The 15,420-nt window shown below is 40.9% G+C and overlaps 1 protein-coding gene across 1 annotated transcript in view; it reads left to right on the plus strand.

The window, feature by feature from the left end:
- The first annotated feature begins 4,186 nt into the window (after nt 1-4,186).
- Nucleotides 4,187-15,420, plus strand: part of CHN1 (chimerin 1) — a 209,995-nt gene continuing 198,761 nt past the window's right edge. Inside the window, exons 1-2 of the mRNA XM_032755326.2 lie at nt 4,187-4,366; nt 4,492-4,678. Coding sequence (XP_032611217.1) covers nt 4,660-4,678 — 19 coding nt within the window. The 5' untranslated portion in view covers nt 4,187-4,366; nt 4,492-4,659. The remainder of the gene's footprint in view (nt 4,367-4,491; nt 4,679-15,420) is intronic.

The raw sequence follows: 15,420 nt of genomic DNA on the forward strand, positions 1-15,420 counted from the left end.
GGTGACAGAGTGAAACTTCGTCTAAAAAAAAAAAACCAAACAGACCAAATAGCCCAATACAGTGGCTCACGCCTGCAATCACAGCACTTTGGGAGGCTGAGAGGAGTGGATTGCTTGAGCTCAGGAGTTCCAGACCAGCCTGGGCAACATGGCAAACCCTGTCTCTACTAAAAATACAAAAATTAGCCGGGTGTGGTGGCATGCACCTGTGGTTCCAGCTACTCCAGAGGCTGGGGTAGGAGGATTGCTGGAGCCCGCAAAGTCAAGGCTGCAGGGAGCTGAGATTGTGCCACTGCATTCCAGAATGGGTGACAGAGTGAGACCCTGTCTCAAAACAAAACCAAAACCAAAAACAAATCCACTTTAAACAAATTCACACAATGGAAACAAACACTTTAACTAGTAACATAAATATGGGATAGAGAGAATGTCACATACTGTGAATATTTAAATAAATAATTTTAACTTTCTTAATCTTAACTTCAGCAGAAATATACTGTGTAACATTTTTCTCTTCACTAGCAAACTTCTGCACTATTTTGGGAACTGTGCTAATAGCACCGGTATTCCTAGTGTTTAAAGCTGTGTTGACATGACAAAGTACTATAATTTTAACTTGTTATTGTGAGGCAGAAACCGCCTCATTAATTTCTGCTTCATTCAAAACTGAGGAACAAATCAATGTTTACCAATGGGAATGGAGCTAAATGGGTAACAAAAAGAAACTCAAAACACTTGTGATAAGTCATTAGTTTAAAATGTAGGAAAACCATTTAAAAGGGTTGTCTAGGTTCTGTTTAGTCAACAAAACTTAAATAAAAATGAGAAATTGTTTTAGTAAATTTGAAATGGGTTGTTCAGTGCACACTTTTAATTTTAATCCTGTTAAACCAGAAAAAGGTTGCTTTCTACATGATTAATATAAATTATTAGTACAACACACTGCAGAAGAAATAGCAGTACCACTGGTTTAACAAAATATGACTTCTTTATTACATTAGGTATTTATGAACTTTAGATATAACAGCACTTTAAATATATTGAAGATTCAAATAAAAATGTCCTCTGTTTTATCCATAAACCAGTTAATTTAAAGATTTTAAAATATCACAGAATGACAGATAAACCTAAAAGGGACATTAGAGATAACTTAGTACCATCCTTTCATTTTACAGAGGAAGATAAGAACTAGAAAGAGTAAAACGTTTGTCTAAAAATCTGACAGCTAGTTAGTAACGAACAAACAAATCTGCCTCTTCTAAGCACTTAAATGTTAAGCACAAAATGAAATCATTGAATGAAAACATAAATATTTTGAGAAGTCGATTCATTCTTTGCCCTTCTTTCATAAACAATCCAAGTCACCACCGTAATAATCACCTCCAAGTAGTTAACGCCCTTCCTTGCATTGACTCTGTAGCTGAAAGGCTGTGGCTTTATTTTCAGCTAAGTGAGAAAAGAAGCACATGCAATAGAATAGGAATAGCTCATTGAAAAAAATACGCTATTTTAAAAGCCAATACTATTTCCATGACAGGCACTTTGATCAAGTATAGAGAGCATTTTGTTAGAGCATCAAACCATTTGGAAGTCAGTTGAAAGGAATGGCTTGTGGAAAGCAGGATGCTTTAAAGGGAAACATACCAACATTCACACTGTTTTGTTCCAAATTGTACCTTAAAAACAGCTGTGTGTGTGTGTGTGTGTGTATGTGGGTGTGCGAGTAGAAAGGGGAGAGGAAAAGGATTTTCACTTGAGTTTAAGCAGGGTATTTCACTAGGATTCAGCTGTATTTGGCCAAACTAGTGAGTGGAAAGCTGGTCCAGTAACCAAAGGCTGCCTGTATGATGGGAGGGTGAATCTGAGCACAGGGCAGCTCCTTTCCCTCTGTCTCACTCCCAGGACAACACCTCAAGGGATGGAGAGAGCTACTAGCAAGCTGAGCTGCAGCACCAAAACCTTGATGCTCTAACAGAGCTTAACAAAGAGGAGAGAAAAGCATTGTTTCTCTTTTAGCATGATTGGACACATAGTTCTGAGTAGAAGGGCATGTTAATAATAACTCTTTGAGACAAAATGCACCTTCCCAAACTCTATGCAGAATGGCTAAGGACAAAATACTCTCGTTATTTTGCTTCTAATACTAAACAGATTTTTCATTTGAAATTCAAACAATGCAACCTCTAAATTGATGCGGGATGGGGGTAGGGAAGCTAGTCGGTGAGAACACCAAAAACCTAAGATTTTCCCATTGGTTCTGCCACTAAATAGGTGAACACATTTGGGAAAATCTTTTAACGGGGAACTCAATTTTCTTATCTATAAATTATGGGAGTTTTGGTCTTTTCCTATTCAAAATTCAATGGTTCTATTCTGAAGGAAAATATTTTCTTTTAAATTATAAAGGCAAAAACTTTCTGAGATTACAAAAAACACTTCCAGGGGCTAACCTAAGGTCCCTGAATAGCCCATAATCCCCTTGAAATTATGTGAAAAATTTCCAGTGAATGTGTATGTATGCAAGCACTTTTCTAAGAGGAGGGGCAGTATTTTCATTAGAGCCTCAAAAGGAAATTAGTTCCAAAAATGTTGAAGACCACTAGTTGAAACAGTAAATGGAGTCTTCAGTTTCTGATTTATTTGGCTGCAGAGCAGATTAGCAGCAATCTTTATATGGTTATAAAATCTATCCCACAAGGCTTTCTTGAGTTTCTCATTTATCTTCATGAGCTGTGTGTTTGTAATTTTTTATGAGCAGAAAGGTTGTTCAAAATCAAGAGTCCATTTTCATGAAAGATTTTAAATTCTGGGGATTTTAAAGATTTATTTTGATTAGTGGCTAAAGAGAGCCATTTTACATCACAAAATTCCAAACATATAGCATCTTAAACACTTGCCCATTCATGTTGAATCATTTTAATATTTCTTTCTTCCTGAGTTAACTGACTTGAAACAAAAGGCTTGGCTCCTCCTTCCAACCTGCTTTTCTTCTGATGCTTAAGTCTGCTGTGAAATAATGATGGTGAATTAACTGTGGTTCCATTGGAAGTACTGTAGTAATCCCCCACTTTATCACGATTCGATCTCTAAGATACATTAAATACAAGATATTCCTATAACATTCTTAAAGAATTATATGAAAATGGGAGAGAAGAGGGAAATGACACTAGGGAACCTGAGGAACTAAGAGGAAAGACGCCTGTAGAAAGAAAGGAGAACCAAAGAGAAGATCTACATGATCAGATACCAAAATAGTATCAAATCCCTAAGCAGAGAAACAAGAAAAAAGAAGGAATTTCTTAAACAGGGCACACATATAGCAACTAGAGAAGAATGACTTTTTGAATACATTAAACGACAACGACGAAAAACATCATAACCCAGCTTTTCAAGAACATCTTTTGGCTGACAATCTCAAGGCGTTGTATGGCTCCTCATGGCAGAGACAGAGGTGAGGAGACAACATCACAGAAAGGAGGACGTTGCCAGTGATTATCAGATAAATACAAGAAGCTCAGGGGAACAATCTTTTGTGGCAAATAAGTGCCAGTCAGTGACACATGCTGATTTTTTTTTCCTTTAGACAACATCAAAGAGGTATAATGTAAAGGGAAGGAAATCAGGTGTAAGCATTGGTCTTTTAACAAATTATCTTAGGTAATCTCAGATGCTTTTTAAGCGACTCGTGTTTCCTAATATGTGACAATTTCATCAGAACTACCAGCAGCTCCTAAGTCCAAACGGAGAGGAAGGCAGCATTCAGTGCCTCTGTTCCTTCCAGAGCCCCGCAGCTTCAGGTCACCGGCTCCAGCCACAGTGAGCCTGGAGGGCGCCAAGAGGAGAAATATGTCCTCACACGCACCAGGTCCCCAGATGACCCTGCCCGGGCGCTGCATTCACGCAGCATCCTCCTGTGACTCTTCCTCTTTCGAGTAACAGCGTTTTTCTCCTGTCTGCGCCTTCTCAAATTCCATTCAAGAAAAAACCCGGGGTTTCAGCTAAAACGCACACCGGCCCCGCTCCATCCCGCTCCGGGCGGCCGCCTCCAGGGGGGCGCTGGTGGCTCCTCGCCGCCGCGGGAATGAGGGCGCACCCCCTTACCCCGGCGCGCGCCCGTTGCCATGGGAACGCCCTCGACCGGGAAGCCCGAGGGAGAGGCGGGAAGCGGCGGCGCGGCCGAGCTTGGGGGAGACGCTATCGCAAGATGGCGTCTGCGAGGCCGCGGGATGCGGAGTGAGCGCGCCCCGCCGGGGGCTGTGCGAGGCTGCTGCTCTCCCCGTCGCCGCCGCCGCAGCCGCCGCCGCCGCCACTGCGGCGCCGCCTCTCCGCCAGCCACTGCGCAGCGGCCAAGCCTCCCGCCTCGCAGGTACCTCCTCCCGCGCGCACGCTCCGCGCCTGATGGCAGCGACAAGTGCCGGCTCGCGGGGAGCTAGCGGGGCTCCCTGGACCCGGTGCGCCAGACAATAACGCGTGAATAACTTTTTCTTGCAGCGGTCCCCCGCGTCCCGGCCTGCAGCTTCCCCGGGCGCCGGCGCCCCCAGCACGCCCCATCGGGCACCCCACTCCCTCTGAGGTGTGGGTGCGGCGGGCTGATGAGGTGATCCCTAGCCTGCCTGGGAGGAGCGCCTGGACTCGCGGGCGGCGGCGAGCGCCTTTACAATGGCCCTGACCCTGTTTGGTAAGTGCAGCCGTCTCCCCGCGCCGCCGCAGGTGGGCCGCGTCCTGGGGCTCGGGGGCGGGGGCCTGGGGGGCCTGGGCGCCCGGGGAGGGGGCGCGGCGCGTGGGGTCGGGGCGGGCCGGGGCCGCAGAGTTGGGGCGCCCGGGGCGCCGGCTTGCTCCCTCGCGCCTCTCCCATTGTTTCCTCTCCCGGCAGGGCCGATGGGCGTGTGCTCCCCTGGCCAATTCTCGGCTGGGAGGCTCAGAGGTCCTGGGTGTTTTGCAAACGCACAACGATTCTCTAAGATGCCAACTTGGGAGTGAAGTTAACTGGTTGTTTTCAAACCTGCCTTTCCTGTCGGTAAATAAAGATCCTTGGAAAGTTTATTTATTTTGAACGAGGTATCTGTGCATCCCCAGCCTCCTTGGAATTGCCAAATGCATGTGTTGCTTCCTGTTGGACTACTGGGGAATTTTTTTTTGGACTCAGTATATTCCGTTGGAAATAAGTATGATTTGTGAACTGAATATGGGTTAAAATTGAAAATGTTTGCACTAACGAATGAGAGCAGACAGAAGAAAGTTGGTTACCGGAAGATAACTGTAATCTCTGGAGACTGAGTATTCATTAAGAAAGAAATGTTATTTTTGTGGTGTAAATTACTGCAACACTGTTGCTTTTGGTGGTTAAGACTTCAAGGTGTTTTTTTTCTCAGTCTGCAATGACAATGGGTTGGGAAAAAGGACTGAAAAGATACATTCTTTCCTTTTACAAAACTGGACTATGGTACATACGTACCTGACTTTAAGAAAACTCAATATATGAACATTTAGACGTTCCAAGTATTCAGCTTTTTCGAAGAAGCAAAGTACAATGATATGTAATTAATAGCTACGAGAACAGCCTAAGTAAGTTATTCACAATATCAAGTTTCCAGTTCGGTTTTAATTATGTCATTTGATCAAACACGTTAGAGGTGTTACATACCTCAAATGCTTTTTGAGGTAAATACCTCCCAGTGACTTAAGCTGCTGGAATCAAAGTGTTACTTTTATTTAACTATCTTATTTTATAAATTAAACTTAGATCCAGAGAGGTTGTTTCCCAAGGTCACATGGCTCTTTTGTGGCAAAATTGAGCCTAGAATTCACTTCACCAGGCTTCAGTCTGGGACTGTGTTTACTGTGCCCAAGTGCGTTACTAGAAGTGCCATTTCTTACTTGGTGATGATCCTCCATAGGTACTTTTAAAAAGTGTCTTCTTTTTCTGAAAAATAATAAAATTCTCGCTGTTTCTCAGTACCTTGTATCTAAGCATTATTTAATAGCAGCATTTTCCTTAAATGTGGACCTTTTTGGTACAAACATTTTCTTTCCTGAAGAGATATTTGGCATTTTCAAGGTTTGGTTTCAGAAGTAAGGTTTACAAGTCAACTTTTCAAATACTCGCATTCCTGACAAATAAAAAAAGATAAATTGGGGTGAAAAGTGCTCTTTTAAAAGGATTTCTAAATTCTAAATCTTTAACCACTGTGGTGAAGATGAGGAAGGAAAAGCATGGAATGTGCCCTGTAGAAGAAAGTATAAGAAATCACTCCCAGCCTTCAAAATGAATAATGTATCTTTAAAATTTTAAAGTCTGCTTATGGGAAAATAGAATTCACTTCACAAAATCCAGTTTGTTACAGTGTGAACGTTTCTGTGTTATAAAACAAAGCACTCTTGAGTGCAGAGGCTATTTGTTAAGTAGTGATAGAGCAGCAGCTGTTTTTAAAAGTGGTTCTACACCACTCATCAGTCATCTAGGATGCCTATTAAAAATGTAGATTCTTTTGCCCAAAGACATGGGGGAAGGGGATTTTAAAGTGACTCCCTTTGTGATTCTTATGCTCACTCAAGTTTGAGAACTGTTGTATTCAAGGTAAATGCTAGGAGATTGGGTCAAACTCGCCCAATTCAAAATAGCTTTTTGTGTATGTTGAGAGATGTACCCAAGAGTTAGAAGAAATGGATTTTATTTTAGATTTTACTACATTTAACTAGTTGGTTTTAGTCGGAAGTGCCTCATGTCCCTTCGTATTTACTCTTAATGACCAACTTAGAACAGAAGAACAATGGAGCAATAAAGTTCTGTGAGATGGTAGTGGAAAGAGTTAGAGGCAGGGACCTAACCAGATCAACGGGATTTGTCAGAGCTCAGCAGAGTTTATACCTGAGGCTTCCCAGAGTAACCACTGCCAGGGCCCTATCTTTTGTATCTTGGTTGATTAGTTAGTGCAGTCCAGCAGCAGAGTCTAGACTAGTTATTTGCTTTGTGTTTTACATTTTCTTTCCATTCAGGCTTTTTATAAATTTAAGAAGTGTTCTTTTTATAGGGAGTTGGTGACTTAGTTTTAAAAAGTGGAGCCTCTAACATTACCTGATTTTGTATTTGCAAACATTTAATTTTTTTTGCTTGTTAAGTATATTATAGGAACTCAAATACTTGTTAAATTAAGCTGAATAGTTAAGACTGTCTTATCTCTCATCTTCACTGTTAATCACCTTTGCTGCTTAACATGATATTTTTAATGCATATTTGTTTTATTTTGGGATAGAAGAACCAGACCCCAATCTTGAATGATTTTACAGTCTCATTGGGGAATTGAAAATGTGCATTTTTGAAAGCTTAAGAATTTGCACCCATTTTTCTTCTCCTTTCAAATGAACTCACATCTCATTATCAGCTTCGATATAGTTTTTAAATCCCCCAATTTCGAACATTATCCAAATGTATTACAGACTCTGCTCACTCATCTTGCTCATTTTTTCAGCAAACATCTGTCACAGTGTACAAGAGACATGGTCCTCTAGTGGCACTCCAGAGTCTTTTCTAGAACTATAGCGAATGCACCTAATTCACTAATTACCTAATTCCGTATAGTGAGTGGCACTTAACTATTAACTAATTCCATATAGGCTTTGTGAAAACTTCCTTAGTAGAGAGCACATGTTTTCTAGTAATTACTGGGATAAAAGGAAAGTCTCAGATCCTTGAATATGGGAATTTGTAGCTGGTGTACCTGACAAAATGTCCTGATTGGCCAACCAATAGAGTCTTAGTTGGCAGAGCTAGGTGAATAAGCATTCTGCCAGCTCTTGCCTTGGCAGGAATCTCTGTCATTTATAGCTTAATGGGGCTGTGGTTTATAGCCCAGACCAACTGATGCGACTGGGAACTCAGCTACCATCGGCTGGGCTGGCTGAACCTTGAATAATGGTCCTCTATCTGGGTAGAGTCACCTCTGGCGTTGCCGCTCACCCTTCTTGCCCCTTATTCTTGTTACCATTTAGTCACCATCCTTACTACCATAGATCACTTCTAATAATGCTTATGATTTTGCTATAATTTTGTACCATCTTTCTTCAGACTCTTCTGCCGTGGAAACCTTTTCATTATCTCACTTTATTCAGCATCTGTCACTAGCCTGACGCACCTACCTATGGACATCTTTTGGAGCAATTAAATAGCAATGTCATATTCTTTGTGATATAGTTAGGAAATTTTCTGGTTTCCCATTTGAATGTCCTGAAATTAAAATGTATTTTTTAAAAGACAAGTCAATTGAACATTTTCATATTTGACTGAAAGCTAATTTTATAGGAAATTCCCACTCGACTGTACTCTCTGCTGACATTTTTATTTTTCAGTTGTCCAGAGAATACAAGAGGGTGGCCCAGTGGTGTGAGCTCATCTGCCTTTTTCAGAATATATTCTTTTCAGCTGTCATTTAAGTCATCATCCTTATTTAAATTTTTGTCCATGTTCCTTCTCATAGTGATGTCAAAACTTACTATTTTAGTCAGACATGGTGGCAATATGCCTGTAGTCCCTGCTACTCAGGAGATTGAGGCAAGAGAACTGCTTGAGTTCAGAAGTTCAAGACTGTAGTTGCACTATGATTGTGCCTGTGAATAGCCACTGCACTCCAGTCTGGACAACATAGCAAGACCCTGTCTCTAAAAGAGTAAAAATAAGAAAACCTAGCTGGGCATGGTGGCTCACATCTGTAATAGGTGGCCTGTGCCTCCTGACACTTTGAGGGGCCAAGGCTGGAGGATCACTTGAGCTCAGGAGTTTGAGACCAGCCTGAATAACACAGGGAAATACCATCTCTACAGAAAATAATAGTAATAAAAAAGGCTGGGTGCGGTGGTTCACGCCTGTAATACCAGCATTTTGGGAGGCCGAAGTGGGTGGATCATTTGAGGTCAGGAGTTCGAGACCAGCGTGGCCAACATGGTGAAACCCCACCTTTACTAAAAATACAAATATTAGCCAGGTGTGGTAGCAGGTGTCTGTAGTCCCAGCTACTCGGGAGGCTCATGCAGGAGAATCCCTTGAACCCAGGAGGCAGAGATTACAGTGAGCTGAGATTGCGCCACTGCACTCCAGCCTGGGAGACAGAGTGATTTTTTTTTAAAAAAAAAAAAAAAAAAATCAGGCCAGGTGTGGTGGCTCATGCCTGTAATCTCAGTACTTTGGGAGGCTAAGGTGGGTGATCACCTGAGGTTGGGAGTTCAAGACCAACCTGGCTAACATAGCAAAACCATGTCTCTACTAAAAATACAAAAATTAGCCTGGCATGGTGGCACACGCGTGTAGTCCCAGCTACTCTGGAGGCTGAGGCAGGAGAATCGCTTGAACCCCAGGAGGTAGAGGTTGCAGTGAGCTGAGATCACACCACTGCACTCTAGCCTGGGCAGTAGAGTGAGACTCCATCTCAAAAAAAAAAAAAAAAAAAAAATTAGCCAGGTGTGGTGATGCATGCCTGTGGTTCTAATATTTTAGCTTTAAAGTTTGTCTTTTAATGTGTGGAGAGCTGGTACTATGTAAGAACAATAAAAGAATTATAGTTGTTATAACTCTGATAGTCACCATCTGTGTACACTGTAGAGGAATGTTGGCACTGCAGTCTTTTGAGTCACATCTGTCTCTGCAGATAACCATCCTATAAGCAGCCTAATTTTTGAACATAGAAGATAGTGATATGTATAATTATACAAATTTGACATATTTGTCAATAAAGGTTTTAGTTTCTTTTAGATTACTTTTTCTCAACCTTTTAAAAAATCCTCCCTCTCCCAGTCTTTTAGGTCTGTTTTCTGATTGTTCTCCTGATGAAAATTTAATACCAGAGATATACTACGTATCTGTTTATGTACTGTAGATATATCTGCTTTCTGCGTAACGTAAATACAGTACTTTTTTTTACCCCAACTCTCCATCTCCTCAACTCATTGAGAATACATGTTTTATACTAATTTAAAGCAATCATAAAATAGTGAGGCAGAAAAATACTGTTTGGTCATACTTTATATGTTATAATAATAGTTTTAAAGGAATGCCATTAGTATAATAAGTTATAGATTTTTTATACGATTGTTTTAACCTGGAAATTTACTATCTTGAGAGCAGCCATGACAAAGAGTACCTTGCTGGGGCTGGTGAGGGTGTAGCATTTCTCAAAGTCCGTCTGATAAAGATAAGGTGCTTTGCTATGGGCAATTGATGTTTTCTCAGTCTTATAGAAAGCATCAATTACAGCATCTTTAGAAGACTTTATTTATCTGAAATATGTAAACTAAATGAAATCACAGAACTTTCTGTGCAAACTCAATTCAAGACAAGTCCTTGAGCCTGGCCTTGTAACCAAATTACCAGCCATTAGTCATTCTTACAGAGAAAATAATTTCCATGAACTTTGATTTTTTTATTAATATAATCCTACTATCCTTAAAAATAGGATAGGACAAAACTAAGGAAACAGGATACAGTATGACCATATTTACATTGAAAAGTCATATTGAATAGAAAAAAAAGCCTGACAAAATAAAGTTATAAATATACATTCCTAATTTGGCTGCTTATTTTTAAAAGAATAGATACTTTATGAATACACTAAAAACCACTACAGTGTACACTTTGAAAGGGTGAATTTATGGTATGGGAATTTATGTCAGTAAAGCTGAGATATATTAATTTAAAAAACCACCTGAGCTTTAAAAACAAAGATTAAATAGAAGAAAAGAATGGTTTTGTATCCAAGAACCTTTAAGAGCTTTTTACATTTTTAGATTTTTTTTTACTTTTCTTCCTCAAAGAACAAAAAATAAAATTAAAAATTGATAGGTAAAAATGTTCCTACCTGTTTTAAATTTAGAAAAGTAAGCACTTCTTGGAAAGAGCCAATACCCACAGTTGAGAGAATGTGGGAGAAGGGAAGATGAGTCGGGCCAGCATGTCACCAGCTGCTCAGTGGCCTGGCATAGAGCCACCTCATTGTTTTTTATCCAGCTGCACTGAAAGTGGTTCCTTTCTCTTTCCAGTCTGACTCTGACCTTTCGATTCCTTTGGATTGCATGTGTTCCGTGGAGTAAGGCAAGCACAAGGATATGTCAGACGTATCTCTCCTTGAATAGATTTTTGTGACCACAGACTTGACATTTCAAAACTGAATGAGTCTTTGAGGCTTTTTAAACTGCAAATTCTTCCTGATTTTTCCCATTTCTGTCATATCTTCAGCTCTTAAAGTATGTATGTTGTTTTTTTTTTTAATCTCATATCTTTTTTTTTTTTTTTTTGAGACAGAGTCTCACTCTGTCACCCAGGCTGCAGTGCAGTGGCGTAATCTCAGATCACTGCACCTCCACCTCCCAGGTTCAAGCAATTCTCCTGCCTCAGCCTTCTGAGTAGCTGGGACCATAGGCATGTGCCACAACGCCTGGCTAATTTTTGTGTATTTAGTAGAGACAGGGTTTCGCCATGTTGGCCAGGCTGGTCTTGAACTCCTGACCTCAGGTGATCCACCTGTCTCAGCCCTCCAAAGTGCTGGGATTATAGACATGGACCACTGTGCCCAGCCCTATCTTGTATCTTTTTTTTTTTTTTTTTTTTTTGCCCCCGAGACGGAGTCTTACTCTGTCACCCAGGCTGGAGTGCGATGGCACGGTCTCAGCTCACTGCAACCTCTGCCTCCCGGATTTGAGCAATACTCCTGCATCAGCCTCCCAAGTAGCTGGGACTACCACATCTGGCTATTTTTTATTGGCCAGGCTGGTCTCGAACTCCTGACCTCGTGGTCCTCCCGCCTCAGTTTCTCAAAGTGCTGGGATTACAGACATGAGCCACCACGCCCGGCCTTTTGTATCTTTTATATAGAACTTTGCCATTGTTTTCTGCTCTTTAATGGCTGCGAAGTTACTCTGGTAAAGATGATTTTAGGTTTTGAAGTAGTTGGTGCTAGGTCCGGCAGGCAGCAGGGGAGTGGTGTGGATGTCCATTTGAGGAATATGGAAACATCTGTTTGACTGAAATATTTTTTCCTGCAGACCTCCAACGTAAGTGAAATTTACACTATTAAAAGCATGATTTTTAGCATGTTACCTCTGAGGAATTACATGCTAAATATAGATAAGTACATTCTTTTAGCATGAAAGGATTATTTCAGTTTATGGATGGACAGTCTTAAAGTAGTAAAAACATAGGGCAGGCATTTTGATTGAGAGAATTATACTGTAAGAGAAAAGAAAGTAGAAGTTTTAGAGTGTGGGGCTTTATTAAGAAGGCTTGTAGGAGGTGATGTCATAAGCAAAAGTGCGTGAAAAAGCAGAGGACGTTCGAGGTCTGGGGAAGGAATGGATGATACCGTTAAGTGAGAGAAGGGTGTAGAAACTAGGTAAATACTGTTCTATAATTTTGCCAAGGAGTAGCTTTGAGGCTTGGGATGTGTTTTCCTATTTTGTGATTTGTTTACCCATCTATTTGATGAATATTTAGTGAGTGCCTAATATGTGCCAAGTATGTATTTGTTCCTGCCATCAAGGAGTTTATATTTGTAGTGGAGGGAGACAGACAATAAAACATGTATAATGTGCCAGGTTGGCAAATGCTTTGAAGAAAAATAGAGGAGAGTGAGGGGTCAGGGGTTACCTGTCTCACAATGTCGGGGGAGAGGGGGTAGGCCTCACAGACAGGTGAATTTTGAGCAGACTTGAAGGAAGTGAGAAACCCATCATGTGAAATGGGGAAATTGCTTCATGGAGCAGGCTTCGAAGCAAGGATGTGCTAGGCAGTTTTAAGGAACAGAAGGGCCAGTGTGGCTGGAGTGGAGTCAGCAAGGGGAAAGCTGGAGGAGTTGAGGAGAGAGGGCAGCTGGGGGATAGAGAGTACTGGGGTGTATCCCCCAGGGCCTGGTAAGGACTTGAGATTTTACTGAGTAAGATGGGATGTTCATGGAGGATGGTACTTTCGTAGCATGTAGTGTAGTGGAAAGAGCTTGGATTTGGTGGCAAGGGAGCTATGTTTACTCCTTTCTCTGCCAAGGATCAGCTATATGTTCTAGTCTCAATTTCTTTATAAGTAAACGGGCTGTTCCCTTATCCCACCTCTGCAGGAATAAATGAGATTATTATATAAGGTTCTTAGCATAGTGGTTGAAGATACACAGTAGCTAATATTGTCACCTATATCGTTATTGTAAATATTAACAAAGATTGAAGATACCAGAACAATTTCTGCATTTAACAAGTCTGTTGACCCACTTGAAAAAGTGGTTTTGTAATATTTCTACTTTGTGTGTGTGGCTGAATAAGTGCCATGTGCCATTGCAGACCTGGTTCAGGGGGCTTACAGTGAAGATCAAGTAGATTTCTGTGATAGTGCTGGCTACTATGACACTTTCTGTTACTCTCTGAAAATGTAAACAATACCCTGTTCAACAGGCAATGCTTGCTTCTCCTTTGGAAGGTAACCTTATGCAGTAGTCTCCCCTTATCCTCAGCGGATACATTCCAAGAGCCTCAGTGGATGCCTGAAACTGGATACTACAGAACCCTGTTATCTACTATGTTTTTTCCTATACAAACATAGCGATGGTAAAATTTTAATTTATAAATTAGGTACAGTAAGAGATTAACAATAACTAATAATAAAATAGAACAATTATAAGAGTATGCCAGCATTGCTACTTTTGTACTTTGGTGCCACTGTTAAGTAAAATAAGGGTTATTTGAACATAAGCACTGATACTGCTAAAATGGCTACTAAGTGACTTACAAGCAGTTAGTGTCTACAGCATGGATATGCTGGCCAAAGGAATTACTCACATTCTTGGCAGCAGGGGTCCCCAACCCCCAGGCCATGGACTTGTGCTGGTTGGTGGCCTTTTAGGAACTGGGCCACACAGCAGGAGGTGAGCAGCAGGCGAGTGAGCATTACCACCTGCGCTCTGCCCCCTGTCAGTTCAGCAATGGCATTAGATTCTCATAGGAGCGTGAACCCTATTGTGAACCACTCATTTGAGGGATCTAGGTTGCATACCCCTTATGACAATCTAATGCCTGTTGATCTGAGGTGGAGCAGTTGCATCCCAAAACATTCCCTGTGCATGCCCCCATCCCCCCACCGTCCATGGAAAAATTATCCTCCATGAAACCAGAACCGGTCACTGGTGCCAAAAATGTTGGGGACCACTGCTTGGTGGGATTGAGCTGTGTAGTGTAAGATTTCATCATGCTGCTCAGAACAGCATGCAACTTAAAAACTTGTGAATTGCTTATTTTCTGGAGTTGTTCGTTTAATTTTTTCAGATTGCAGTTGACTGTGTGTAATTGAAACCATGAAAAATGAAACCTTGGATAAGAATTTCTGTAATCAGTTACATCCCTGCCCTCATAACGCTTAAAATTTATCAAGGACTGTAAACTCAAGGTACTCAGTCTAAGCAAATAAATGAAGAAAGAAAGAATAAACATATAACAATACTGTCTCTGTATATATGTACCTTGTGAATAACCTTCAGTCAATTTAAACATTTACTTTTATGTTTTTTCCTCCTTTATTATTTCACATTATCCTTGCTTATTATATGAGAGTTTGTAATCGGAAACTTAAACCTGCCTCTTAGAAATTGGTTAGTTTACAATTTACTTCCCTCCTTAAAATCCTCCAGTGGTTCCTTGTCACCATTAAGTCCAAATTCCCTATCTTGTATATAAGACTATCAAGATAGGACCCTTGATGACCTGTCTGACTTCATCTCTCACTGTCTCCCGCTTAGAGACTGTGCTTCAGCCATACTGGACTACTTTCCAGAAAAAATTTTACTTAATGAACCTTTGGCACCATCATGTGCCTATCCCTTCTTTGCCCTCACCTCTACACATCTTGCAAAACTCAGCTTGAATAATCATCTCTTCTACCTGGCCTTCCTTTGTGAGTTACCCCTTTTCTGCATGCAGAGTGCCCTATACTACCCATCTCTGCCCTAGCACTTACTGTGTGGTGATGTAATAGTTTATAGTCTTGTGTCTCCCCATTGGATGAAGTTCCCTAATGGGAAAGCTATAGGTTTTTTTCTTTGTATATTTAACAACCGCCACAGTGTCTGCTGCATACCAGCTACTCAATAAATGTTGGATGTTATGGAGTCTACTGTATTTATTAAATTTGGGAGTTGACTGTAAGGCCCAGATCCATATGACATGGACTCTCTGTTTTCCTTTCGTCATTTTCTGTGCATTTTAAAAAATTTAGTAAATGTGTCATTCTGTCTCCCTTGGTTCTATATTCTAATATGGATTCCCCAATTGTAAGCTCACAAAAGCTCCAATAAAATAGAAATCTCTCTGGATCAAATTCTGTGAGGTTTAACTCTAATATTACTAACCACCAGCAGATGTTTCTAAATTATTTGGCATAATTAGATAACAAATTCCACTTCA

Source organism: Hylobates moloch, unplaced genomic scaffold, assembly GCF_009828535.3.
Source record: "Hylobates moloch isolate HMO894 unplaced genomic scaffold, HMol_V3 SCAFFOLD_1, whole genome shotgun sequence".
Lineage (NCBI taxonomy): Eukaryota > Metazoa > Chordata > Mammalia > Primates > Hylobatidae > Hylobates > Hylobates moloch.